Source organism: Stigmatopora nigra, chromosome 20 (genome assembly GCF_051989575.1).
Source record: "Stigmatopora nigra isolate UIUO_SnigA chromosome 20, RoL_Snig_1.1, whole genome shotgun sequence".
Lineage (NCBI taxonomy): Eukaryota > Metazoa > Chordata > Actinopteri > Syngnathiformes > Syngnathidae > Stigmatopora > Stigmatopora nigra.
The window spans coordinates 9,319,054-9,343,906 of record NC_135527.1 but is presented as its reverse complement, the minus strand read 5'-3'; the positions used below and the strand labels follow the sequence as shown (position 1 = coordinate 9,343,906).

General features: G+C 54.0%; 5 protein-coding genes and 1 long non-coding RNA gene across 10 annotated transcripts; 5 read left to right on the top strand and 1 right to left on the bottom strand.

The window, feature by feature from the left end:
• The first annotated feature begins 8 nt into the window (after positions 1 to 8).
• corin (corin, serine peptidase) lies at positions 9 to 5,678 on the top strand. Its single transcript, XM_077741648.1, has 24 exons — positions 9 to 174; positions 387 to 534; positions 901 to 1,131; positions 1,201 to 1,312; positions 1,380 to 1,496; positions 1,556 to 1,740; positions 1,809 to 1,925; positions 1,982 to 2,089; positions 2,155 to 2,265; positions 2,324 to 2,446; positions 2,512 to 2,586; positions 2,646 to 2,877; positions 2,972 to 3,114; positions 3,176 to 3,283; positions 3,344 to 3,457; positions 3,539 to 3,649; positions 3,721 to 3,844; positions 3,923 to 4,051; positions 4,116 to 4,165; positions 4,227 to 4,413; positions 4,489 to 4,651; positions 4,714 to 4,822; positions 4,907 to 5,040; positions 5,100 to 5,678. The coding sequence occupies exons 1-24, from the start codon at positions 145 to 147 to the stop codon at positions 5,286 to 5,288; spliced, it is 3,150 nt and encodes a 1,049-aa protein (XP_077597774.1). The 5' UTR covers positions 9 to 144; the 3' UTR covers positions 5,289 to 5,678.
• A 126-nt stretch (positions 5,679 to 5,804) lies between these two features.
• Positions 5,805 to 8,255, top strand: LOC144213279 (sodium/hydrogen exchanger 9B2). 3 transcript variants are annotated; one of them, XM_077741654.1, is made up of 13 exons: positions 5,805 to 5,919; positions 5,993 to 6,080; positions 6,147 to 6,317; positions 6,387 to 6,529; positions 6,593 to 6,720; positions 6,780 to 6,861; positions 6,938 to 7,031; positions 7,095 to 7,201; positions 7,263 to 7,412; positions 7,477 to 7,585; positions 7,650 to 7,786; positions 7,845 to 8,019; positions 8,110 to 8,255. In XM_077741654.1, the coding sequence occupies exons 2-13, from the start codon at positions 5,993 to 5,995 to the stop codon at positions 8,178 to 8,180; spliced, it is 1,455 nt and encodes a 484-aa protein (XP_077597780.1). In that variant the 5' UTR covers positions 5,805 to 5,919; the 3' UTR covers positions 8,181 to 8,255. The 3 variants fall into 3 exon arrangements, with proteins under 3 accessions (XP_077597780.1, XP_077597781.1, XP_077597779.1); XM_077741655.1 differs by having other exon boundaries at positions 7,677 to 7,786; positions 8,104 to 8,230; XM_077741653.1 differs by having other exon boundaries at positions 8,104 to 8,230.
• Positions 8,256 to 8,419: 164 nt separating this feature from the next.
• On the top strand, positions 8,420 to 10,180 carry LOC144213282 (aldo-keto reductase Mvan_2161-like). Of its 2 annotated transcripts, none has more exons than XM_077741657.1 (5): positions 8,420 to 8,522; positions 9,036 to 9,304; positions 9,368 to 9,653; positions 9,718 to 9,876; positions 9,945 to 10,180. In XM_077741657.1, exons 2-5 carry the CDS (start codon positions 9,063 to 9,065, stop codon positions 10,122 to 10,124), a joined length of 867 nt encoding a protein of 288 aa, XP_077597783.1. In that variant the 5' UTR covers positions 8,420 to 8,522; positions 9,036 to 9,062; the 3' UTR covers positions 10,125 to 10,180. The 2 variants fall into 2 exon arrangements, with proteins under 2 accessions (XP_077597783.1, XP_077597784.1); XM_077741658.1 differs by lacking the exon at positions 8,420 to 8,522 and adding an exon at positions 8,549 to 8,787.
• Positions 10,181 to 10,182: 2 nt separating this feature from the next.
• On the bottom strand, positions 10,183 to 11,958 carry LOC144213284 (bcl2-associated agonist of cell death-like). The gene is made up of 4 exons (XM_077741661.1): positions 11,792 to 11,958; positions 11,435 to 11,569; positions 11,134 to 11,360; positions 10,183 to 11,060 (listed from the first exon to the last, which is right to left on the bottom strand). The coding sequence occupies exons 2-4, from the start codon at positions 11,559 to 11,561 to the stop codon at positions 10,953 to 10,955; spliced, it is 462 nt and encodes a 153-aa protein (XP_077597787.1). The 5' UTR covers positions 11,562 to 11,569; positions 11,792 to 11,958; the 3' UTR covers positions 10,183 to 10,952.
• A 5,291-nt stretch (positions 11,959 to 17,249) lies between these two features.
• Positions 17,250 to 22,749, top strand: LOC144213208 (sodium/calcium exchanger 1-like). 2 transcript variants are annotated; one of them, XM_077741526.1, is made up of 17 exons: positions 17,250 to 17,299; positions 17,397 to 17,647; positions 17,788 to 17,924; positions 18,008 to 18,147; positions 18,207 to 18,359; positions 18,443 to 18,670; positions 18,745 to 19,083; positions 19,155 to 19,421; positions 19,483 to 19,579; positions 19,648 to 19,839; positions 19,950 to 20,142; positions 20,236 to 20,342; positions 20,416 to 20,528; positions 20,647 to 20,682; positions 20,919 to 21,018; positions 21,164 to 21,439; positions 21,505 to 22,749. In XM_077741526.1, the coding sequence occupies exons 3-17, from the start codon at positions 17,807 to 17,809 to the stop codon at positions 21,882 to 21,884; spliced, it is 2,739 nt and encodes a 912-aa protein (XP_077597652.1). In that variant the 5' UTR covers positions 17,250 to 17,299; positions 17,397 to 17,647; positions 17,788 to 17,806; the 3' UTR covers positions 21,885 to 22,749. The 2 variants fall into 2 exon arrangements, with proteins under 2 accessions (XP_077597652.1, XP_077597653.1); XM_077741527.1 differs by lacking the exon at positions 20,647 to 20,682 and having other exon boundaries at positions 21,505 to 22,748.
• A 147-nt stretch (positions 22,750 to 22,896) lies between these two features.
• LOC144213655 (uncharacterized) lies at positions 22,897 to 24,593 on the top strand. The gene is made up of 3 exons (XR_013330049.1): positions 22,897 to 23,029; positions 23,105 to 23,199; positions 23,650 to 24,593. It is a non-coding gene; the product is annotated as an uncharacterized LOC144213655 (long non-coding RNA).
• Positions 24,594 to 24,853: the final 260 nt, after the last annotated feature.

Sequence of the window (24,853 nt, the reverse complement as noted above, 5' to 3'; positions counted from 1 at the left end):
AGTGATAGGTCGCCCTTGCCGTGCGTCACGTGCCCGGCGGGGGAGAGAGGACAAAGAAGCCAGCCGGGGAAGGAGGGGGCGGGCGGTCGGTCCTGGCAGCCCCTCCAGCCTTCATTTGGCGCGTTCCGCCAGCAGAGGAAGGTCATGCGCTCTTGGCCGCGTCGCACCGACGCCGTGAGTACCCCGACCCAGACTTGCCTTAATTGCCTCACGTGACTTGTCCTGGCGGGGGGGCGGGGCGAGACGTCTGGCTCCGCTGACTAACCCGTGGTCGGCGGGCGTTTCCACTTTCCCTCCCACTCGACATCTTGGCCTCCGTCGGTCACGTTTTGGCGAGACCCGGACACCGGCTCGTTTTTAATTTGTCCCGTTACGTCTCTCTCCAGGCTGCCGGCGGCGTCGCCGAAAGCGCCACGGGCCAGGAGCCGCCACCCGTCAAGCCACGGACGTGCGGCCGCCCGCCGCTGCTGCTTTGCCTGCTGCTTCCCGTCGCCGGGCTGCTGGGAGGCGCGGGACTGGCGCTGGCCCTCACCGGTATATTGACAAACGACAACCTCGTCAACCCCGAAAGTGTCGCGTCTCCGTGACAACCTGGGGTGTCGTGGGGAGGGCAAATATTTCCAAGGGTCGTTAAACACCACGTCACCCTCCAATGTGTATTTTTTTTTGCGACCTTGAAACGTCTTTGAGGCGAGTGTTCTGCAAGCAACACTTGAGAGAGAAAGCTGTTGTTATTATTAGCTGGCATGTGTAACGGGGGTCGCCATGGTAACCGGATCCTCCGACGCTATTCATAGACGTGCGCGCTGGTGTATTTATAAAGCGTGGCCAATGGAAAGGCGCACTAACTCAACTTGGAAAAACTGTTTGTTTTGATTATTTTTTTTTTTTTGCCCTCAGGTGTGCTCACCAATGGCGGCAACGGCGGGGTCTCGGATTCCAGCCCCCTCCCTTCGCCAGAGCCCATGGCTGACCGGGAAGCCGGTTACCGTGGAAACACTAGCAGCTCCTCCCTGTCGGCGTCCCAGACGGCGCCCACTCTGCCGGCCATCACGGTGGCGGGTCTGTTGACGTCCGTCTCCTCCTTGAGCGCCACCTGGCTGACCGGGGCCACCTCGGCGCCGGATGCGGGTGAGGCGGCCCAAAGTTTGGACGTAGACTGAACATTGTTACAAAATGTACTGATTTTGTTTCCCGTAGGCGGCTGTCTGCCGCTAGCCGAGCCTCAGTGCCAGATGTTACCCTACAACCAGACGTGGTTGTCGTCCGCCTCCGCCGTGGTCAAAAGCTCAGAGGTGGCCATGTTGCTAAGGTAACGACGGATGGGCGTCATCCGGCGGCGTCCCGTCGCTGAAGCGCCCTACATGTGCGTGTCGCAGGTTCTTCAGCTACTTGAGCCGACTGTCGTGCTACAAGCACATCATGCTATTCGGTTGCTCTCTGGCGCTGCCGCGCTGTTTCCACGACGTCCACGACGTCCACGACGTCCACCGCAGGTAGGTGCTCCGTTGGCCCCGCCCTGGAATTTTGCCTCAAGCCCCTCCCTGGCCCATAGGTGGGTGGAGTTGCCGTGCGCGTCCTTCTGCGAGGCGGCCCGGGAAGGCTGCGAGCCGGTCCTGCAGATGTTCAACGTTTCCTGGCCCGACTTCTTGCGCTGTTCTCGCTTCGCCAACGCCAGCTCACCGCCCTCCGCGACCGATCCCGCCTGCTATGCGCCGCGGCAGGCCGTGGGCAAACCCCGTAAGGAAAACTCCCCGGACGCTTGGTCGACGTGCCGAGGTCTTGACTTTCCTACTTATGTCCGACAGTGTGGTGTGGCGGCGGCCAGGACGACTTCATGTGCGCCACGGGGAATTGCGTCCCTCGGAAGCTGGTGTGCAACGGCCACAACGATTGCGACGATTGGAGCGACGAGGCTCACTGCGGTAAGGGTGCACGCCCCAACGTTTGCTTCCCCTCAGCCCTCTCAACCTTCTTTCAGTGTGTTCAGACGCGCAGTTCCGCTGCTCGACGGGCCGCTGCCTGCCGCCGCTCCTTCTGTGCGACGGCTACGACGACTGTGGCGACCTCAGCGACGAGCTGGGCTGCGGTGAGCCCACATCCTATTTTTGCCATGTCTCTCTCGGTAAATGACCATTTCCCCCTCGCTCTCAGAATGCGACGCACGGCGGGAGCACCGCTGCGGCGACGGCCGCTGCGTGTCCCGGGATTGGCTGTGCGACGGGGACCACGACTGTCTGGACAAGAGCGACGAGCTCAATTGCTGTGAGTGGTCACCGCAACTGGCGCCGCGAGAACCACTGACCCTTGCGTGTTTGCGCAGCCTGTGGCAGTCAGGGTCTTTGGGAGTGCCGCAACGGTCAGTGCATCCCCCCGACGTTCCGTTGCGACGGAGAGGACGACTGCAAGGACGGCAGCGACGAAGACCGTTGCGATCGTGAGCAGGGTGAGGGTTGTGTCAGCGTATACTTTCTCCGTGAGCCGGTCCGCTGACCTGTTTTTCTTTTACAGCGGCGGCCGCCTGTCCCCCGTCTCAACCGGGGTGCGCCTCCTCCACGTCCTGCCAGCCGGGACACCACAACTGCAGTAAGGTGAAGGGCGCCCCCTGGGATGTTTACCTCTCGTAACCTTTTGTTTTCCGGCAGCCGGCTGCGAGCCCATCAGCTTGGAACTGTGTGTGAACCTCCCTTACAACTTGACGCGCTTCCCCAACTTCCTGGGTCACGTGTCGCAACGGGAGAGCGCCGTGTCGTGGGAATCGTCGCTCTTCCCCGCACTGGTGCAGACGGGCTGCTACCAGTACCTCATGTTTTACGCCTGTACGCTGCTGGTGCCTAAGTGCGACCCCGTGGGCCCGGGGACCGTACCGCCCTGCAGGTCATAGTATTTCTCATATACATAACATGTATATATATTTCTACACATATATAATAGTACCCAGAATGACCCGTTGCCCCCGTGACCCCCGTAGGTCTCTGTGTCGCACGGCCAAGGAGAAGTGCGAATCGGTGCTGGGCATCGTGGGATTGCAGTGGCCCGACGACTCGGACTGCGCCCAGTTTCCCCAAGAGGGCGGCGACCTCCCCTGCCTTCTGCCCGAGGCGGGCGTAGACGGTGGGTGCGCACAGGCGCCGGTCGGTACCGGGGCTCATTTCCCCGCCCTGCCCACACACAGAGTGCTCCCCCAGCCACTTCAAGTGCCGCTCGGGACGCTGCGTCCTGGCCAGCAAGCGCTGCGACGGACTGGCCGACTGCGAGGACCGCAGCGACGAAGACCACTGCGGTGAGACCCCCACCACTCCCGCCACAAGACATTGAGTGACCTTTGACCGTGTCCAATCAGGCTGTAGCGAGCGTGCTCTGTGGGAGTGTCCCGTCAGCGGCGTCTGCATCGAGATCTCCATGATTTGCGACGGATTCCCGGATTGCCCCCTGCTGGCCGACGAGGTCAACTGCTGTGAGTGGGGGCCCGCGTACTGGTTGCCTCCCACGGGCCGTCCCTTGACTTTTGGCCTCTTTTGTTGTGACACCGTGATAGCCAAGTGCGGCGACAACGAGCTGGCGTGCAACAATCACCAGTGCGTGCACAGGACGCACTGGTGCGACGGGAAGAAGCACTGCGGCGACGCCTCCGACGAGTGGGACTGTGGTAAGCTCTGCTCGCCACGCCGACGCCCGTCGGCACACCAGTCTCACCGACCTCTGCCCTTTGGCGTGGAGTTTCCCTGGACCCGTCGTCGGGTTCCGCGGTGACCGTGTGGAAGACGGCCGACAGCTATCACGTGTGCGCCGACGAGTGGGACCGGCAGCTCAGCCGGCTGACCTGCGACCAGCTGGGACTAGGGTAAGGTCAGTAGCGCGCACGCACAGACACGGAGAAGCACCTACGTGGCGTTGCGTGACGGCCGCCATGTCCACCCAGGGTCCCCGCCTGGGATTCCGTGCTACCCGAGTCGGGGGCGCCGAGCGGCCGTCGTCGCTGGTTACACGTTCATCCCCAGTGGAAGGACAGGAAAGGCTCCGCACTGCAGGCGCGCCTGGAGAAGAGGAGGTAGGCGGGGTGGAGACTCGTCTCCAGGGCTAATGCTAACGCTAGACTTGTACCCTTGTGGCAGTCACTCGTGTCATTCCGGGAGAAGGGTGGCCCTGACCTGCGTCCGAGACGGTGAGATTCATGTCGGTCGGCACGGGCCAATTGTCCTGAGCCCCCTTCCCGTGTCGGGCAGATTGCGGCCTTCGCCCGTGGGTGGACGCCCGGCCCTCCAGGCGCAAGAGGATCCTGGGAGGGCGTGTGGCTCGCCAAGGGGCTTGGCCCTGGCAGTGCTCGCTGCAGAGCGGCCAGAGCGGTCACGTGTGCGGCTGCGTTCTGGTGGGCAAGAAGTGGGCCTTGACCGTGGCGCACTGCTTTGAGGGGTGAGTTCCCAGCTTTGACGTCCATTCCGGGTATCCAAGTCTACATGTGCATTAACAGGTCATTGTGTGTTGTAGGAGAGAGAAGGCCCAGCTGTGGAAGGTCCTGGTGGGTCTCAACAACTTGGACCATCCGGGCCAGCACAGTCAGAGACGCGGCGTGCGGGCCATCACCGTGCACCCGCGCTACAACCGGGCCGTGGTGGACTATGACATCAGCGTGGTGGAATTGGACTCTGAGGTGAGCCGCCCCACTGGTGCCTCCGGCCCGGATGCCGACCCTCCCTCCGTACCTCCCTCCAGGTGGAGGAGACGGCCTGGGTGCGACCCGTGTGCCTGCCCGGACTCGAGCAGATCCCCACTCCGGACACGTACTGCTACATCACGGGATGGGGTCACATGGGCAACAGGAGTAAGTCCAGCCGCTAGACCGGAAAGGCCGTGGCCGCCCGTGGCCGCCCGTGGGCGCTTTCCTTGAGACGTTTGTGGGCCGCAGTGCCCTTCAAGCTACAGGAAGGCCAGGTCCGGATCATCTCCTTGTCTCAGTGCCAGTCCTACTTTGACATGAAGACCATCACTCCCAGAATGCTTTGCGCCGGCTACGAGGCCGGGACCGTGGACTCCTGCATGGTAAGAAGTCGGATCTCCGGGTCAGAGCTTCTCAAAAGCCCGGTGTCCGTTTTCTCCAGGGCGACAGCGGCGGTCCTCTGGTCTGCCAGGAGTCCCCTGGGGGCCGCTGGACCCTGTTCGGCCTGACGTCGTGGGGCAGCGTGTGTTTCAGCAAGGTGTTGGGACCCGGCGTCTACAGCAACGTCAGTCACTTCATGCCGTGGATACGCCGGCAGATCTTTCTGAGCACCTACCTGCCCGCCGACTGAGCCCGTGGAGGTAGCCACGTCGCACCGTTAGCCTTTGGAAGCCGCCCTAACGTTAGCCTGGGCATTTCCCTCATAGCCTCCATGTTAAAAGTGACGGTCCATCTTCTCGTATAGTACACTCAAGTCGGCCTACTGGCGTGACCCCAAAGGTCATATCAGACGGCCAAAACGTTTTTAACGACTCAAATGGGTCCGCTCATTCCTTCACGTGCACATTCCCGCTAGTGGTCAGTTGGAAGAGTTGCTCCCAGAGTATTTTTCTACGCCTTTTTATTTTTTACGTCACGTGTGTGTGTGTGTATGGGAGTGTGTTTCTCTGTGATGTGACTTTCTCCACAGTCGACCTGGAAGAAAGCAAGTGAAATGTTTTTTTTTCTTCTCCTCAATAAAGCTGCGTACACTTGCACTCTGGGCGTTTATTTATCTTTCGATCCGAGAGTGTTTATGCAGCCAGACAAGGAGTGAGATGGATGAAGGAACCACAACAAGGAAGGAATGCACATAACACACAGGCTGGGTCAAAGATCAGCCCTTTATGTGAAGGCACGTGTGTTAAAGTCTCCTTCACTTGTAACAGTTGGTCATAAAAATTCAGGACAGTCCCGGAGAGATTGCAAGACGGAATGACACGGTGAGTTCCCACCTCACACACAAACAAAACCTCTCTAATATATTAATTTAGCAACTTGTGTCTGTGTGTGTAGATGTGTTGGCGCTGCGCCTTCTTCTTTGGCAGCCTGAAACGCAGATGTCCTCGACCCAGGGGACTCTTCAACCTGGTCATCACCCAAGGTAACCCGTCGCTCGCCTCGTACCGTCCTGGACTTTCCACTAACTGACGCTGTTGTGCGCGTACAGCGTGCGTCTTGCTTCTACTCTTTGGCGCCATCTGGTCGGTGACGGGAAGCGAATGTCTGCCGGGAGGCAAAGTCTTCGGCGTGGTGGTGGTCTTCATCGCCGCCGTTCTGGGAGGAAGACTGGTGTCCATGGTCCAGTTTCCGGGCCTGCCTCCACTTCCGCCACTTCTCGGTAAGACCCAAAGATAAGATAATCCCGCCGTCGTACGCAGACACGGACGGCTAATTTTGCCGCACGCAGGCATGCTCCTGGCCGGCCTGGTCTTGAGGAACATTCCGTACGTGTCGGAGGCGGTCTACGTGCAGCCCGCCTGGTCCGCCGCTCTGAGGAGCGTGGCCCTGGCCGTCATCTTGGCCCGAGCCGGCCTGGGCCTGGACCCTTCGGTACCACCCCCCACCAAGTAACTAACGCTCGTAGGCAGGGACGTGACACCCGTATCCTCGCAGGCGCTACGCCGCCTGAAGGCGGTCTGCCTGCGCGTGGCGGTAGGCCCGTGTGTCCTGGAGGCTTGCGTGGTGGGCCTGGCGGCGCACTATCTCTTGTCCATGCCGTGGGCCTGGGCTTTCCTGCTGGGGTAAGTGTCGGCGAAGGGCTCGGATGTTGACCAGGGCGAGCGTCTAATTTTTTGGGCAGGTTTGTCCTGGCGGCGGTGTCTCCGGCTGTGGTGGTCCCGTCCATGTTGCTGCTTCAGAAGGAAGGTTACGGATGCGACAAGGTGAGCCGCCGCTTTCCTGTCTCGTCTGTTTTTTTCCGTCCGGCTCGTCCTGAAAGGACGTCGTGTGGTTCCACAGGGCATCCCGACTCTCCTGATGGCCGCCGGCAGCTTTGACGATATTCTGGCCATAACGGGCTTCTCCACGTGTCTGGGCGTGGCCTTCTCCACAGGTAGCGTTGGATTTGAGTCGAGGGTCCACAACCACCTGACGTTCTTCTCATTTGCGTCCGCAGGTTCCACGTGGATGAGCGTCCTGAAGGGTCTCCTGGAGGTGGTGGGCGGAATGCTGGCCGGCACCGTCCTGGGCTTCTTCTTGTGTTTGTTCCCCGACAAAGATCAGGTAGGTCAGGTCGAGACATCATCCTCCGCCACAGCCACTTCTCACCCAATTCTGACTGCAGGAGGACATAGTGGTGACCAGGAGTTTCCTCCTCTTGGGATTGTCCATCTTTGCCATTTTCTTAACTCAAGTGCTGGGGGCTTCCGGGGCCGGCGGTCTTTGCACTTTGGTTCTGGCCTTCCTGGCCGCACTGGGCTGGGGCAATGACAAGGTAACCCTATTTATTCTTGAATGCAAAGTTCTTCTGTGACCTGGACCATGATGTCCTCCCACAGGTGGGTGTAGCCAATGTATTGGGCAGATGCTGGGACGTCTTCCAGCCTCTCCTCTTCGGTCTGATCGGAGCAGAAATCATCCTGACGACGTTGAGCCTCAACACAGTGGGTGAGACGGAGGTGGCTTAGAGATGGCGAGCCGTCACCCAGACTCAAAGCAGGGACCCGCTCAGGCTTGGGCGTGGCTGTGATCGTCATAGGTTTGGTGTTGCGACTGGTCGCCACCTTCGCCCTGGTGCACGGCGCCGGATTCGGGCTCAAGGAGAAACTCTTTATCGCCATCGCTTGGCTGCCCAAAGCCACCGTGCAGGTACGTCCGCTCTCCGTGATGTGACGTGATGTCATGTGACGTACTTTCTACCTTCCAGGCCGCCATCGGTTCCAAGGCGCTGGACACGGCGAGGGACGTGGGTGACGACGCCCTGGTGAAGTTGGGTTCAGATGTCCTAACGTTAGCCGTCTTGGCCATCTTGATCACCGCCCCCATCGGAGCGCTGGGTATCGGTCTAGCCGGGCCACGACTACTAAGCCGGCAGGTCAAAGGTCAGCGTTTGATGTTTTGTGGCGGGATGTTAAGTCAACACGTTGTCTGCCATTGATGATGACACTTGTTTTTGTGTGTGTTAGCATCAGAAGCCGTGAATGGGGGGCCACCGCTGCCCGTTCAGGGTCAAGACCCCGTGCTTTTTGAGAGCAGGCTTTGACGACCCCACGGACAATCAAGGGAAGTTCTGGTTTCTAAATTGTTTCTGATATATTTTTGTAACTTTTCAGATCCCTCCATCAATTTAATTCGAAAATGTAAATGTATTTCTCACAAATACCACTAACCATGGAACATACAATGATCTTTGAATACTCATGTAAGCATGAAAAAAGAAATAAAATCTTTGTGTTATCTGCAGAAGGTCCCCTGCGCCACATTCAAAATGGCGGAGAGGTAGACGTACTTTTCTGCTCATTCGTTGGCGCTAGTCCACGCTTGCCGGTGCTCTATAAATGAGTCGCCTACTCATGACGTAGTATTCTGTTTCGGGACCAAAAAGGTAAGCTAACGTTTATTAACCTACTCCCACTTTTATTGTAAATAGTGACATAGTATATTCTGCTTCCCAAGTAAACGTACTCTTTCAATGTTTTGGTATATTTGTTAGTTAGCTTGTACCGAAAAACTTCCGAATGAGTGGCGATGTTTGATTTTCGTTGGGAAGTTTGTGTAAAGTACAGTAAAAAAAAGTAAGCTAACATTCTAAACCTACTGGTACTAATTACCGATTAAAGTGATTACAGCTGCTATATTCTGCATCGCAAGTAAGTGTTTGGATAGCAAACATTTTCCCATGTGTTAATGATGAGCCAAATTTATGCTATGACAATAGCGTGAAATGGTTTATCTTTATTAACACTTGAAACGTTTTTAGCATTTAAAAGACCTTAATTTTACGAATTAGGAGGACTGTGGGTGTTTTTTTTTCCATCTCCCCCGAGTTTTTTTTTCAATTTCTACCACCGTTGTTGGTTTAATCACAAGACCACGTCTTGGTTTACCATTTCCCCAGACGTCCGTGGAAACCCCACGGCTAAAGATGGCGTCTGACGTGCCATCTGTCCTCCTCAAGACCGGAGCCCGGATGCCCCTTCTGGGACTGGGAATGTACAAGCTGTGCGGCGGCGAGGCCGTCCTCCGAGCCGTGGACGCCTCGCTGGCCGCGGGCTACCGGGCCTTCGACAGCGCCGCCGTTTACGGGAACGAAGCCGACCTGGGTCGCGCCCTCCGGGAGCTCCTCCCCAAGTACGGCCTGACCAGAGAGGATGTCTTCATCACCAGGTTAGCGAAGGCACATACCCACATGGATGTTTAGTTTTTTCATGGACTTTCTTCTTCTTCCAGTAAATTGAGTCCTCAAGACCAGGGCGAGAAGGCCACGGAAGGAGCCCTGCGCAGCCTGTCCAACTTGGCCCTGGATTACATCGACCTCTACCTGATCCACTGGCCCGGAACGCGTGGCATGGACGTGGGCGACAAACGCAACCCGGGCAACCGGGCTCAGAGTTGGGCGGCGTTGGAGGAGCTTCACGCTCAAGGCAAGCTCAAAGCCATCGGCGTGTCCAACTACACGCCGGCGCACATGAAGGAGTTGGCGGCCAACTGTAAGGTGCAGCCTGCCGTCTTGCAGGTAGGCGGAGTTTCAGATGGCTGGCCTAAAAAGGAATATGGCTAATTCTGATGTTTTTTTCCAGGTGGAATTTCACCCGCTGGAGTGCCAGTCGGAGTTGAGGCGGGTGTGCCGAGACTCGGGCGTGTGCTTCCAGGCCTACACCTCCCTCGGGAGGGGGGAGCTGCTGGTCGAGCCGGAGGTGGTCCGGCTGGCCGACCACCACGGACGGACGCCGGCTCAGGTGAGTGAGTGCCCGATCCAGGAGAAATTGAACGTGAATTGACTGTTTTATTTTTCCGTGGACTTCAGGTGCTGCTACGCTGGGCGGTGCAGCAAGACGTGGCCGTGCTCCCCAAGTCCTGCGACCCGGAGCGGATCCGGGCCAACGGGAGGATTTTCGACTTTGCCTTGACCGACGCGGACATGGACAGCCTTACGGCTTTGGATCGGGGACACAAATACTGCTGGGACCCCTCCCAAGTGTTGTGACTGGCCCCTTACCAAAAAAAAAACATTTGAATGAAATAAAAAGAGGCCAACCATCATGTTTGAACATTTGAGTCTTCAACATGATTTATTCCAGACAGCACACAAGCAAGGTACGTTTCACAGGTGGAAATCTTCGTCCAGTCGGCTCGAGGCCCCGACCGTTTCCGTCTCATCGCACAACCGTCACAAGGAAACACAATAAAAGAAAGAAGAGCATTCAGATTGTCTGGATATCTGTGCCGAGACCACCCCTGGAAAACGCCATTTGAGGATGACATTTGTCCAGGCTAATTCTCCATAGCGACCGTCTACAGATCCAGTGACAAAGGTGCCGGCACTTGAGGCTCAAAATAGCAAATGGCGACCCTGAATTGACGCCATTTGCCTGGTTTTATTCTGCTGACCGCGAATTAACTGGCCTGTTTATTTTGTTTCTCTGTAGATTGGCTCGAGACAAAGTGATCCAAGAGGACAGGTGAGTGAGTCCAAGATCTTTCTCTCTACCTTTTTGACAGTGCACTTGACGTTAACAGTAGACGTGGTAATACTCCTATGCGGTCTTATCATCCAGTCTTTGACGTAAGGTAGATAAAAAGGGCAATAAAAAGCGGCTGATATTTACATTTAGAAATCTCTGAAAAGCCTTACATGTGTGTTTGTGCTTGTCCTAGTCAGTAAAAAAAAAAGACACCATTAAGATTGTCTGTACGAGATTGTTCTTTGCCACGTTAATCCCTTCCTGCTTTGGCCTCCCACAGACGTCTGGCGCTCCCGGCTTTAGTCCGACAGAGGCTTTTCCTTTTCTCATACCGACGCGCCGAGTCCAGCCTACTCGGTGCGGGAGGTCTCTCCGTCCGTCTCCTGGTGGCTGAAGAGGTAGCTCCACCAGGTTTTGGAGTGGTGGATGGGCCTGGACGGGCTCTTGGACTTCAACTCCTGCACCAAAACCAAGAAATCAAAAAGTAAGACGACATAACGTCCGGAAGCGGTGATGTCGTGGTGGTCTTACCCCTTTGTCCAACAGGCTGTCGAACTCGTCGCTCATGCGTCGTAACTGGCGGCCATACTTCTTGGCGGCCCAGAGCGCGGGGGGTGCCGATTTGGAGCGTCCCCGGAACGGGGCGCCGTCGGTGGGCGTCCCGGCCTCCTCCTCCGCCCTGCTGGCCTGGAGCTCCTCGTCCCTGAACACGGTGGAGGCGTGCGACTCGGAGTTGAGGCGGATCCGGCCCGACGTCGCTGGGAACCAATGTAAGTAAGTAAGCTCATCTTTAGTAGTGCTGCTTAAAAGAAATGTAAATAGTGTAACTCACCTGCATTTCGGAGCTCCGGTAAGTTGAGGTAAAGGCCTTGGTGGGGGGACAGTTCCTTGTGGCCCCCTCCTTCTACCTCCTCGGAGGGCTCAGATTCGCTATCAGATAGGCTAAAGTTGGCAGCCATTGGGACATCTGGGAGGGAGAAAAGTGGCCAAACTTAGATGAATTGTGCTCCAGGAAATGAATTGATAGCCGGCTAGCTAGTCAAGCAGTCAGTCAGAAGTTTTAGCGACGCGCCAACACGCCCTTGGATGAGTCGTCGCTCGCCATAGGAACAAAAGAAAGTTGCGATTGCAATTGAAATGTGACCGGAAAAAAAGGAGGCAAAGACACATTTTTGGTCCGTTTTCTTACCTGGTGAAGAAGCAGCTCGATCTAACGTCCGATCGGAAAACGCCTTGGTCGATCTTGTTGTTATTGTAGCGATCGCCTTCCTTCCTTTTTTGTTTTTTTCTATCTTTTTATTGCTCCTTCCCAGTCCAACATCGAGAGCCAATGGCTGCGTCGTGACGTCACTGTTGCGAGCCCGGTCTAGGCTGACTGGCTGCCTTTTTTGTTTTGTTTACAATGCTGCCTGGCCCCTCCCCGTTTGGGGCCTCTCGAACCACTTGCAGAATCCATGACCCCCCCGAAAATGATGTTTACAATTTTGCATGAAGAAAAGTAACCTTTGGAATTGTGTGTTTTACAGACGAGAAACGGCAAAACAGCACAAGCAAGAACCTCCTTCTGTGAGTACCAAAACTCACCGCCAGACGGCGGTATAGTCAAACAATTTCCATTCATGATCTATTTTGGGAGCCACTAGTATTTTAATGTAGTCTGTTTGAATGTATTGTCGTTCCAATGTAATCCTTTTTAATGATCGTGGGGTAGACTACCATTTGAAGAACCACAATTGTTTTAAAATGGAGCTCTTTTTATATCTTTACTGTCCAGTAACTTTGCCAAATGACCAGTTGTAAGGCTCATACGCTGTTAAACGTTTTTATAATTCTTTTACATAAATTAACTCTGTTTTTTTAGAATTTCAAATTCCCTCTTTAACTCGTTAATGTGACTTAATCTTGCTGTTATTGATGAGATGACTACTGTTCCTTTAAGGTTTAACGTAGTGAACATATTACATAAAATGCCCTAACGTTTACATTTGACAATCATTGACAGCCTGTGAGCTCCAAATAAAATAAAGCTAAAAATGTATAGCTGACCTCAGTGGAGATAAATAATGCAGCGGGCCTAAAGGAAGACAACAACTGGCAGAATTCCTAAACGGGGACGCCAATAATGCATGAGCGCCGTTTGCTAGGACCAAAGGAATTAAAAGGGCCTCTTCTCCCGCTCGTTTTTTTTTTTTTTTTTTCACGGCCACGGAACGGTTTGACCCGTTAAAAATGTGACATCTTTGTCATTAATATTTCATGTTTTGTCCCCAGGGCCAATAAAATGGCAGTTGAGCCTTTCCATTGGCGACGCCCGGCCGCCCTCCATGGCCGACAAGGTGGATTTCCTTCCACCCGACGTTTCCACGTACGCCCACGTTTCCAAATATAACCGTCCAGATGTGCGGCAGGGCGAGGCTGGCTGGCCCTTGGGGATAAAAATGGAGACTAGTAATTATGCTGCGTTCAAAAGCAGACGGCTTAAGAAAAATACAAGGATGGGCTTCTTTCTGCTCACTTTCCCCGAAATGCTCCCAAATTGAAGTGCCTGGCGTGACACCCCAATCTCCAACCGTAAGTGGGTAATCCCTCCCCAAAAATAGACTTGAAATTGGAGGAGAGACTTGTATATTCTTTGTGCTTTGAGATCTTGCCTTTTTTTGTTTGTTAGTTGACTTTCTATCTTGTTTTTGTGTGTTTTCACAGGTGAATTCCTTCTGATTTGTCACTCCACTTGGGAATAGTTTGAATGGCAGATGAGTGGAAAGTACCCCGATCCGGTCGCCAACGGTACGTTACACATCACATTTGTGCATTAACATAATGCGTCATTTGCAACCACTTAGCTCCTCCCCCTTTGAACTTGACATAAAACAATGCGTTGATGAGAAATTCAATCAGTCCTCCAAATCCACCATTTTGAGACTTTTTTTCAAGTAAGCCCACAGCAGCGCGGGCGGGCGGGGGTGCTCCACCTGGAGCTCATTCTAATTTGCCGCTTGCGACCGCGCACTTTTGCCACCTCCACATTATAAAGACCGCAAATTACAAGCCTTTTTTTCATTTTTTACCCGGCAGCCAGGTTCTTCATCGACGTGGAGGGAGGGGGAAGGGCGGCGCGTGGATTTGCGTTGGGGGAGGAAAGCGGGGGAAAAAAAGGAGAAGGAGCCAGTGGGTGGCACGCTATCATTATCCCCGCAAAATATGGCTGACCTTTAATAGCAAACGCTGCAATGTGTTTGGGGTCCTCCTCAAAAGTCTGTGATAATGGAGATTAAAAACACGCCCTTCTTTTCATCTGGGAAAAAGAGGCGCCCGTTTTGGCGGAGATGCGCATTTGGTGTGCCTTATTACAATATGCTAACTACCACATTGCCTTCCGTTCTGATCTGATGTAGCACCTTGATTAACAAGAACAAACCAAAACAAGACATTTTAAGGGATAAATATACCGACAAACAGCGTAGAGAAATAAGAATAAGAAATATACGGCTGAATAAATCATCCCATAGGTCAAGAAAAAGGTCAAAAGGTCAGTCACTTCACTTTAATGTCAGTGGGAACTCAATGGGGATGGACGTGGACGGAAGGGGGGGATTGGTCGCCACGGGATTTCTCATTCATGGACTTTTTTTTTGGATGTAGAGCGAGCCCAGGAAAGACGGAGAGTAGCAGTGCGCATGCTCGCCAGCAGAGGAAGAGGAGGAGGAAGAGGAGAAAGAGCCAAGTGGCGCGGTGGTGCATCCAGCCACTGATCGCTTCCCCGACGGAAAGGATGAGAAAGAGAGAGAGAGAGAGAGTGAGTGGATGAGACACTGACCCACTCGGACGCCGTCTAAAAGCCGTGAGTACACAAATACACACTGTCATCCATATCTATCGGCTTATTATTTGCCTTGTATTTGCGTCGCTCCTGGGGTGAGGTGAGCCGGCGTGCCCGGTCTGCAGATGGCGACACGGTGCCTTAGGGGTGGGGGGGGGTGTCCGTCGGTGCACCTCAATTGCACACGGGTGGACGGATTCTGGCGCTACCGTGGACTTTGTCCACGCTGGAGGGTCCGTCCGCCTTTTGTGCGCAGAGTTGTAAATCAGCGGACGCCTTTTCCCCGCCCGCCGCGGACCATCTCAGGCTGGCGCCGACAAACCAGACGTGGCAGAAAGTAGAAAACTAGCGCTAGGTTCAATCACATGGCTAAGATAGGAATATTGTAGTATTTCATTTTTCCTGCTATGTCATAAATAGAATCGTGTTTGTTTTATTCTCCGGGAACTTTAGGCTAAAATGTTATTCTTGGCAAAAAATGTTTACAAGTTATTCGTATTTAAATAAGCAAAGGGGAACGTAAGAAAAACTTTGCGCCGTGTCACCAGCCATGATTTCTCCCGCCACTAGGGGGAGTCTTCTAGCGCCCCCTACTCAACCAATCATAAAAAAAAATAAATGTGAGCATTTTTCCAAGCGGGATACATAATTCAAAGCCAGACATGTCACCCCTTGAATAATTCAGGAACGCAAGCTGTTGCACGATTTTTGCCTTTCCATCCGACAGGGAGCCACGCCGACCCTCCTCCTTCAATTGGACGGGACGTCCGGCTTCCATTCTGGACTGGCTCTAAGAATTGAGCGGGTAATGCCACCTTGTCAAAACATGGGCACGCTCACGGCGCTCGGAGAGCGGGCGCCGCCCGGCGTCTCGGCCGCTATTCTGGTGCGCGCTAAGCTCTTTACGCCCGTGGTCACTTCCTCCCGCTGGGGATCTGGCCCGGCCGGGACATCCCCTTGGTAATCCCCCTCTCCGAGTTTCCCTTCACTGCCGCGTCCATCCAAAATAAGCATTAGCGTCCCCGCTAGATACTAACGGCGGCCTAGCCACGTTAGCGCCAATAGCACCGGAGGAGCAGATGTCGTTGGACACCCTGTCATTTGCGCTCCCCGCCCAGCTCCCGTGGTTTGCGCTGGGCTCTGAAAATAGAGGATGGCGGCCTCTCATTTTTGGCCAGCGTGAAATCAAAGGGTGAGCGTCGGAAAACATAGCTCAAATCTCTTTAACTTGTCGGCGTGCCGTGGCCGTGGGGTTAATTGGCCGCCCGCACTCGGACCCGCCCCCTTTCCGCTCGGCCGGTGTCAACTGTTGGATTTTGCCGAACGGCGCCCATATGCGTGCTGGCTTTTAATTGCTTCCTCCCACCCAGGGCGCCGTGGCGTAGCAAATGCGCATCCCGGACGCAGCACCCCCGCCACCCCCCATCGGAGCGCCTCCGTGGGCGGGCCTCCCCATCTGCGCCCACGGCTCAATGTGGAGATTACGGCCGTGGCGTGTTGCGTAACGCCATACGTATTATGGGATTGCATACATTATTGGTGGGGGATTAGGATTGGGATGATGGGATGAGCGCACACCTGGACGCCGCTGCACGCAAAAGCACACCAGTCCTGCTAGTTTACGCTTACGAGTTTTGTCCTCTCTTGTATCTGTTCTAGGGTCTCCATCTGGTCTCTGTGAGTTCCGGTCTGGGCCCAGCAAGCCATTGTGGTATGTACTTGTCCTTTTTTTTTTTAGCAACGTTGGGGTGCATCGTTGTTCATGCTACTTCAAACTACAAATATGGCATCCGCTCATTTTATGATGTGCTAACGCCAACGTTCTTCTTCTCAGGTATCCAGATCCGAGCGGGAATCCAAGACCGTCTGGTCCAAGTCCTCCGTCCAATCCGGCCTTCAGGTGAGCACAACTCCACCCACAAACGGAAGCCCGTCCTGGCCGCTATTTGTTAAAACGTGGCTAAAACGGCGCCGGGCTCTTTGAATATTCATTCTCATGCGTGGCGGGCGCATTAAAAATGAAGGAGACGGGGAAAAAGGCGGGCGCCGGGGGAGCGCGCGAACGAGCGAGCGAGCAGTGGAGCGCGCCGCTCGGCCGTCGGCGCCAATCGTTTTTTGCTCAAAATTCCCGTTTGCGCTTTGGCTAAAACCGCCGGTCCAGTGCGCCCGTTTGGTCTATTTTTGGGAGGAACGGCGAAGAGGCGCGGCGGCTCCCCACGAGACGCCGGCCCGCACGTCACCACGTTTCCCGAGACGACGGTAGCTTATTCATCGCCATGACAACGGCACGGGAGCCACTTTAAAGCTGACAGCTTATGGTTCCGTTAGCCTCTCCGCCGACTATTATCGGAGGTGACGGCGCGCCCGGGCACGTCGCCGCCGCTTACATTTTCTCCGCTCTGCGAGTGTCGGCTAAAAAAGCGGGGAAAGTGGCGCAAGGACGGAGCTGCCGCCGTAGCGATTGAGTGTCGGGAAAGGCCGAGGGGCGGAAGAACGTCGTTGGCGAGGGAACACGCACGCTTGGCGATTTGGCCCTTTGGATGAGCACGCTTGCCGAGTCATATCGAATCAAGTGCACTTTGCTCTTCCGCCTGCTTTCACATTTATGACTCAACACACACACACACACACACACACATGCGTGCTGCCCAAGGGCTAACGATGTCTGAGGGTTCAATGAATTTGTTTCCTCTTCTTCCCAAGTCCGCCCGACTGCCATTTTGGGGGCACTTGAAAAGTTGCCTTGTAGAACTTTTTCAATGCTAACAATTGTATTCACTCATCATTCATATGTTTTCTAATCACTTTGTGTCTCCTTTCTTTTTTTAGCTGTGCATTTTGCCCTTCCACCAATTGGACATCAAACACTAGAAAAACGTGAGCCAACTCCTCCCACTTTTCAATGAATTGTGCATCATGTCATTGACTGAGTGAAAATGCATCCTTAAATTTTCACATTTCTTTTTCTCCACAGCGATAACGGCACCCCCCGAATGCCTTCCCAGTCTTGTGGACCTGCAAGACTGGGAATAAACCTTGGTAAATCCATCCAATCTGGCGTCCGGTCACGTTGCCTCGGCGGCGGGCGGCGGCGGAGCGTGACCCGTGAACTGACGGCGCGCAACCGGGCCGGGACGCCTTCTGGGAGCGTTTGGAGAATTTGGAGCCAGCCAGGGAGGCAACGCGGGAAAAGGAGGTCACCAGCCCCCTGCAAAATCAGTGCAGGTGAGTCACTTTGGAGGAGGTCGGCCTTTGTTTGTTTGCGTCGTCCTTTCGCCAACAAAAAGAGCCTCCTTTGTTCTTATTTGTTACAATGACATCTCCACGTTTTGGGTGATTTTTTTTTTTTTTATTTGCACGAAAAGTCCGAGAAGTGTCCCAGTCATGCCGTCCTGGCGCTTTCCCCCGTGGAGCGCTTTGCTGCTTTTCCTGTCCTGTGCCGGATGCGCCCACTCCTCGTCGGATGCCAATTGCTCCGCCGGGGGGGACCCGTGTCAGGACGGCAAGTGCTACTTAATACCTATTTTAGCCCCACGGCCGCCAGCCATATTGGAGGGTTGTCTAAATCGCTCTTGTGTATTTTAGGAGTTCTCCTGCCCATGTGGAACCCCCAAAATCCCTCCGTGGGGGACAAAGTGGCAAGGGCCATCGTGTACTTTGTGGCGCTGGTCTACATGTTCCTGGGCATGAGCATCATTGCCGATCGATTCATGTCCTCCATCGAGGTAGGCATTCGGCTCCATGGAACTGGGGGGCGGCTAACCAGCTTGTGGTTTTGGCGCAGGTGATCACCTCCCAGGAGAAAGAGATCACCATCAAGAGGCCCAACGGCGAGACCAGCACCACCACGGTCAGGATTTGGAACGAGACGGTTTCCAACCTCACCCTCATGGCCTTGGGTTCCAGCGCCCCGGAGATCCTGCTGTCGGTCATCGAGGTGGCTCCACCGTTTTTTTCGTTTCTCCACTTTTTCCGTACGAGTTTTCCACGAGTAACGGCCGTCTCTCCCCTCTCGGGCAGGTTTGCGGCCACAACTTTTCGGCCGGCTCTCTGGGTCCCAGCACCATCGTGGGCAGCGCCGCCTTCAACATGTTTGTCATCATCGCGCTGTGCGTCCACGTGGTGCCCGACGGCGAGACGCGCAAGATCAAACACTTGCGGGTGTTTTTCGTCACGGCCGCCTGGAGCATCTTTGCCTACATTTGGCTCTACCTCATCCTCAGCGTCTTTTCGCCCGGCGAAGTGGAGGTGAGGTGGAGGAGGAGGAGTGGCTCAGTTAATAGCTGGGAAATTACATTTGTCTTGTTTTTTTCTACTCGTAGGTCTGGGAGGCCGTCCTGACCTTCCTCTTCTTCCCACTGTGCGTGATCCAAGCCTGGGTGGCGGACCGCCGCCTGCTTTTTTACAAGTACACGGGCAGGCGTTACCGCGTGGACAAGCAGCGCGGCGTCATCATCGAGACGGAGGGCGACCCGGACGGGCCGGGCGCCCCCACCAAGACGGACGTGCTGGAACTGGACGGCCAGACGGCTTTGGAAGAGGGCGTGGCCAAGGACGGCGAAGACGAGGCCCGCCGCGACATGGCCCGCACCCTCAAGGAGCTCAAGCAGCGACACCCGGACAAAGAAATGGAGCAGTTGGTGGAGATGGCCAACTATCAGGTACGTCAGTACGTCGGGAGGTCGGGTTGAAGACTCTCTCCATGACGGAACTCTCCATTCGCGCCCCCCAGGTTTTGGTGCAGCAGCAAAAGAGCCGGGCGTTCTACCGCATCCAAGCCACCAGGATGATGATCGGAGCCGGGAACATCCTGAAGAAACACGCCGCCGACCAGGCCCGCAAGGTGGTGAGCGGCCACGAGAGCCCAGGACAAGACCACCACGACCCCCGCACCGTCCGGCTGGAGTTCCAGCCCGCTTCCTACCAGTGTTTTGAGAACTGCGGCTCGCTCAACTTGAGCGTGGCCAGGCACGGGGGAGACCCCGCCGTGGCCGTCAAGGTGAGCCCAAAGGCGAGATCCCGCCGTCGACTCACCTCTGACCTCCCCGCTCCACCTCCAGGTGGACTACCGAACCGAGGACGGCACGGCCAACGCCGGCTCCGACTACGAGTTTGCCGAGGGGACGCTTCTCTTCAAGCCGGGCGAGACCCTGAAAGGTGAGGAGGGCGCCAAATAAGTCGCCATTGCCTTGAAATAAAGTCTTTCTTATCCTTCTTCCCCGCAGAAATCACGGTGGGGGTGATCGACGACGACATCTTCGAGGAGGACGAGTACTTTTACGTGCACCTGAGCAACCCTCGCCTGGCGGGCCTCCCCGAGATCAGCACCTCCGCCCCCGACGGCGTGCCCGCCGCCGACGCCGTGCTGGGCGACGACTGCACGGCCACGGTGACCATTTACGACGACGACCACGCCGGTGAGTTTCTGGAGCTGGTTTGCGGGGACCCACCGGGATGCCATCAAAGCTTCCGTGGGCGCCGTTCGCCGCTTTGATGGAGAGTTGTCATTTTCCTTCCTCCTCCTCAGGGATTTTCACTTTCGAAAGCAGCAGTCAGCGCGTGAGCGAGAGCGTGGGCGTGATGGAGGTGAAGGTCCTGCGCACCTCGGGCGCCCGGGGACTGGTGGCCGTCCCCTACCGCACGCTGGACGGCACGGCCAGGCGGGGCGACGACTACGAGGCGGTGGCGGGCAAACTGGAGTTCCAAAACGACGAGACCATGTGAGTTGAAACCAGAAAAACTATAGTTTTATAGACGGATGCCGTTTTCTACGCTGGTTCTATGTGACCAGCGGCTATCACCCCACCTCACAGGAAGGTGATCCAGGTGAGGATCATCGACGACGAGGAGTACGAGAAGAACAAGGCCTTTACGCTGGAGTTGGGCGAACCCGTCCTCTTGGAGCCGGGACACAAGCACGGTACGCTCCTCCCCGGGATCTGGCGGTGGTCTCCCGTCGTTGTCCCCAAACCACAGTTTTGATGTCTTCTCAGGAGACTCCAACGAGAACAAACCGGCAGAGGAGGAGGTGGCCAAGATGGGCTGCCCCAGCCTGGGCGAGCACACCCGGGCACAGATTGTCATCGAGGAGTCTTACGAATTCAAGGTGGGCCCGAATCTGCCATTTTCAGTGGACCAGAATGCAAATTCCAAGGAATTCCACATCCACATGATTCATTCATTTAATCATCCCATCCCATTTGTGTGTGTGTGTGTGGATGTAGAGAGCCGTGAATGTGCTTCTGGAACGCCGTCGTAAGGTTGTCCATTATTTCTCTCTGTCCATCTCATTTCTCTTGCCTTTTTGTCTGGACGGTCGGTCCACACTCTCCGTCCGTCTCTCTCGGACAACTCCCAATTTCCACATTGTCTTTGAAACCTCCATCTTTGAAAAGGCTTCAAATGAGCATTTTCTGCCGCCTCTTGACAAGATTTCTCTGGCTTTACTGCTTTCTGCTGCTGCCTGGCTTGCGTGGGTACCCGTGTGGGTGAGCAGAACACGGTGGACAAGTTGATCAAGAAGACAAACCTGGCCTTGGTGGTGGGAAGCAGCAGTTGGAGGGAGCAGTTTGTCAGTGCCGTGACCGTCAGTGCGGGTAAGTAAACAAAAAGAAGGGCTAATCATGACTAGCCTAAATGCTAAGCCAAAAGCATGAAACAAATGCACGTTTAAGAGTACAAGTGGTTTACTGTTGTAGCTCATACATTCTGAAGTCAAACTAAAGTACGTTTGGGTGACAGGAGATGACAACGACGAGGACGAGAGCGGCGAGGAGCGTCTGCCCTCCTGCTTCGACTACATCATGCACTTCCTGACCGTCTTCTGGAAGGTGGTGTTTGCCTTTGTGCCGCCCACCGAGTACTGGAACGGCTGGGCCTGCTTCCTGGTGTCCATCTCGCTCATCGGCCTGCTGACGGCCGTCACCGGCGACCTGGCCTCCCACTTTGGCTGCACCGTGGGCCTCAAGGACTCTGTCACCGCCGTGGTCTTTGTGGCGCTGGGGACTTCGGTGCCAGGTACGGACGGACCCACCGACCGACGTGGGCCCGGACGGCTAGTGACCCTTCTCTCCCCCCCGCAGATACCTTTGCCAGCAAAGTGGCGGCCATCCAGGACCAGTACGCCGACGCCTCCATCGGCAACGTGACGGGTTCCAACGCCGTCAATGTCTTCCTGGGCATCGGCGTGGCGTGGACCATCGCCGCCGTGGCCTGGCGCTCCCGCGGACGGAGCTTCCGGGTGGACCCGGGCAACCTGGCCTTCTCCGTCACCCTCTTCACGGCGCTGGCGTCGCTGTGCGTGGCCACGCTGCTCTACCGCCGACGGCCCGGCGTGGCCGGCGGCGAGCTGGGCGGCCCCAGGACTAGCAAGGCGCTCACCTCGCTCTTCTTTGTCTCGCTCTGGCTGCTCTACATCGTCTTGGCCGCCCTGGACGCTTACTGCCTCCTGCCCGCCTTGTAGACGACGACGTAAGGTTGGAACGCCGACCACGGCCTGTCAGGTTTTTGCCAAAAAGGAACAAAGACTGTACAATTTGCAACTTTGACATATTAACACACGCCAAACTAACTATTCTTAGGTCTTTATTCCGAAGGAACGCAGTAGGCGCTAACCGACGTACAATCTGCCACGCGCCGACCCACTTGCACGTTGTTTGTTTGCGTGCCAGGTTTGTTTTCTTTGCACTTTTCAGTTTTCCAATTGGACTTTTGTTTGTCGTCTCGTAGCTCCACCGAGAAGAGGAGAAAAAAGTGTCTATTTGTTTAGCTGCTAGATGGGAACCACGCTGGATCTTCCATTCAATTGTTAAAGCTCCAAAGTGAAGTAGAATGCGCTTGTGGCGCCGCCTGCTGGTCCAAATATAATTTGACAATGGTCAGTAAGTGCAAATGTCTTTCCCACTTTGTCCCAATCAACTTAATACGTTTGGACTATAGAGGTTTACTTCTTAGAAGGTAATGTTTTTTTGTGTCCTGTTAAAAGTAGTCTCTCCCAGTATCATTCACAAAGTGCTTCTGTTCCAAAGTGTTCCATTTTGTTTCCATGATTTCTTTTTGTTACTGTGATTAGGTCCAGAAAACAAGACTTTTTCTTCTTCTTTTTTGTTTTTTCTTCAAAGAGTGAACGTGTCAATCAATGCATGACTTGAACACAGTGACAAACTGTTGATGTTTCCAAAGTAGTAAGTAGTCCTATTTTTAAATCCTTAAACCAATAACATTAATGTGGAGGATGTTTATTATTACCGTAGTGTTCGGTTTATTTAACTGGTGGTAATTTATCCCAAAAGTGTGTAAATAAAAGTGTGTGTGGCATCACTGTATGCCATTTAAAGCCTAACTATACTATGTCATTTTTAAGCCTAATTATACTATCTGTCGTCTTTAACTTTGTCATTTCTTACCAAAAAAAGCCTAACTATACTATGTCATTATTTATAAAGAAAAAAGCCTAACCATACTAATAATTGTAGAAGACAAAACAATGAATCCTACTGATTATTTTTGGAATCCTGTGGCCCAGTGGATAAGTCATTTGCCTCCCACCTCTTTGGACCAAGGTTGAAATCCTGCCTTGAACTCTTCCACAACTTTTCCCATTTGAAGGTAAGTATAAAGTACTCAGTCTGATCTGGGAGTGAAAAGTGACAAAACAACAAGTACTACTGTTTTCTCTTACAGGTTGGTGGCCCAGTGGATAAGTCATCAGTTTGCCAACTCTTTGGTCCCCGGTTCAATTCCCAGTGCCGGCAAAGATTTTCCCACAAATTCATCAGGTAAAAGTATAAGTATAAATGCCTAAGTGTAATTCTTCAGGTAAAAGTATAAGTATTAATGCCTAAATGTCTAAGTGTATAAGTGTTCAGTGGTGGATGAAGCATTTTGTCCAAAAAATGACTAAGTGTTTCACTCCCATTTCCTTGGATGTAACGTTTCAACACCCTTGTATAAGTGGGGCACGAGTTGGTGTTGTGGGTTGCACACTCGCCTTTGCACCGAGAGAACGTGAGTTCGCTTCCCGGTGTCGCCGGTTCACTGACCAAGCAAGCGGTCGAGGGTCGGCCGAAGGCCGACCCGAGAACGCCTTTCGCAATACAGGTCCATCAAGTGTCTTCCGAACTGCCGAAGGCAGTTCGGAATATAACCTTTTGCTGAAAAGTATGACTAAGTGTTTCATAAAAATTAAAAAGTTTTTCTCTTTTTTTTTTTTCTTGTTCCATTTCCAGACTACTTGGTGTGGTGATCAGCCAAAGGGCGACAGCGGGAATTGAACCCAGGTCTCCCAGACGGGAGTCCAGTGATCTAACCTCTGCGCCAACCAAGTGACTACACTTTTCTTTGTAATCATTTGACTTTTGTTGAGTCCAAGTCCACAGAAACAACTAAGTGAAAAAGTGTCTCAACCGGGATTCGAACCTAGGTCTCCCAGTCGGGAGTCCAGTGATCTAACCCCTGCGCCAACCAAGTGACTACACTTTTCTTTGTAATCATTTCAGTGTCTTTCCAAGAAGTCCACAGAAACAACTAAGTGAAAAAGAGTCCCGACCGGGAATCGAACCCAGGTCTCCCAGATGGAAGTCCAGTGATCTAACCTCTGCGCCAACCAGGTGACTACACTTTTCATTGTAATCATTTGAGTTTTTTAGAGTATAAGTCCACAGAAATAACTAAGTGAAAAAGTGTCCCGACCGGGAATCGAACCCAGGTCTCCCAGATGGGAGTCCAGTGATCTAACCTCTGCGCCAACCAAGTGAGTACACTTTTTGTTGTAATCATTTGAGTTTTTTAGAGTACAAGTCCACAGAAATAACTAAGTGAAAAAGAGTCCCAACCGGGAATCGAACCCAGGTCTCCCAGATGGGAGTCCAGTTACCTAACCTCTGCGCCACCCAAGTGAGTACACTTTTCTTATTAATCATTTGAGTTTTTTAGAGTACAAGTCCACAGGAACAACTAAGTGAAAAAGAGTCTCAACCGGGAATCGAACCCAGGTCTCCCAGATGGGAGTCTAGTGTTCTAACCTCTGCGCCAACCAGTGAGAACACTTTTCCTTGTAAACATTTGAGTTTTTTGAGTACAAGTCCACAGATATAATTAAGTGTAAAAGTGTCTCAACTGGGAATCGAACCCAGGGCTCCCAGATGGGAGTCCAGTGTTCTAACCTCTGCGCCAACCAGTGAGAACACTTTTCCTTGTAAACATTTGAGTTTTTTGAGTACAAGTCCACAGATATAATTAAGTGTAAAAGTGTCTCAACCGGGAATTGAACCCAGGTCTCCCAGTTACGAGACCAGTGATCTAACCTCTGCACCACCCAAGCGAGTACACTTTTCTTTATAATCATTTGAGTTTTTTGAGCACAAGTCCACAGATATAACTAAGTGAAAAAGAGTCCTGACCGGGAATCGAACCCAGGTCTCCCAGATATAA

Coding starts and splice junctions, on each gene's coding strand:
- corin (XM_077741648.1), top strand. CDS start 145: ATGCGCTCTTGGCCGCGTCGCACCGACGCC. Junction 2,090..2,154: donor CAGCGACGAGCTGGGCTGCG/GTGAGCCCACAT, acceptor CCTCGCTCTCAG/AATGCGACGCACGGCGGGAG. Junction 3,115..3,175: donor GCCCGAGGCGGGCGTAGACG/GTGGGTGCGCAC, acceptor GCCCACACACAG/AGTGCTCCCCCAGCCACTTC.
- LOC144213279 (XM_077741653.1), top strand. CDS start 5,993: ATGTGTTGGCGCTGCGCCTTCTTCTTTGGCAGCCTGAAACGCAGATGT. Junction 6,721..6,779: donor GCCTGGGCTTTCCTGCTGGG/GTAAGTGTCGGC, acceptor TTTTTTGGGCAG/GTTTGTCCTGGCGGCGGTGT. Junction 7,413..7,476: donor TGGGCTGGGGCAATGACAAG/GTAACCCTATTT, acceptor GTCCTCCCACAG/GTGGGTGTAGCCAATGTATT.
- LOC144213282 (XM_077741657.1), top strand. CDS start 9,063: ATGGCGTCTGACGTGCCATCTGTCCTCCTCAAGACCGGAGCCCGGATG. Junction 9,654..9,717: donor TGCAGCCTGCCGTCTTGCAG/GTAGGCGGAGTT, acceptor GTTTTTTTCCAG/GTGGAATTTCACCCGCTGGA. Junction 9,877..9,944: donor ACGGACGGACGCCGGCTCAG/GTGAGTGAGTGC, acceptor CGTGGACTTCAG/GTGCTGCTACGCTGGGCGGT.
- LOC144213284 (XM_077741661.1), bottom strand. CDS start 11,561: ATGGCTGCCAACTTTAGCCTATCTGATAGCGAATCTGAGCCCTCCGAG. Junction 11,361..11,434: donor ACCGGAGCTCCGAAATGCAG/GTGAGTTACACT, acceptor ATTGGTTCCCAG/CGACGTCGGGCCGGATCCGC. Junction 11,061..11,133: donor ACAGCCTGTTGGACAAAGGG/GTAAGACCACCA, acceptor GTTTTGGTGCAG/GAGTTGAAGTCCAAGAGCCC.
- LOC144213208 (XM_077741526.1), top strand. CDS start 17,807: ATGCCGTCCTGGCGCTTTCCCCCGTGGAGCGCTTTGCTGCTTTTCCTG. Junction 17,925..18,007: donor GGGGGACCCGTGTCAGGACG/GCAAGTGCTACT, acceptor TGTGTATTTTAG/GAGTTCTCCTGCCCATGTGG. Junction 19,580..19,647: donor GCCGGGCGAGACCCTGAAAG/GTGAGGAGGGCG, acceptor TCTTCCCCGCAG/AAATCACGGTGGGGGTGATC.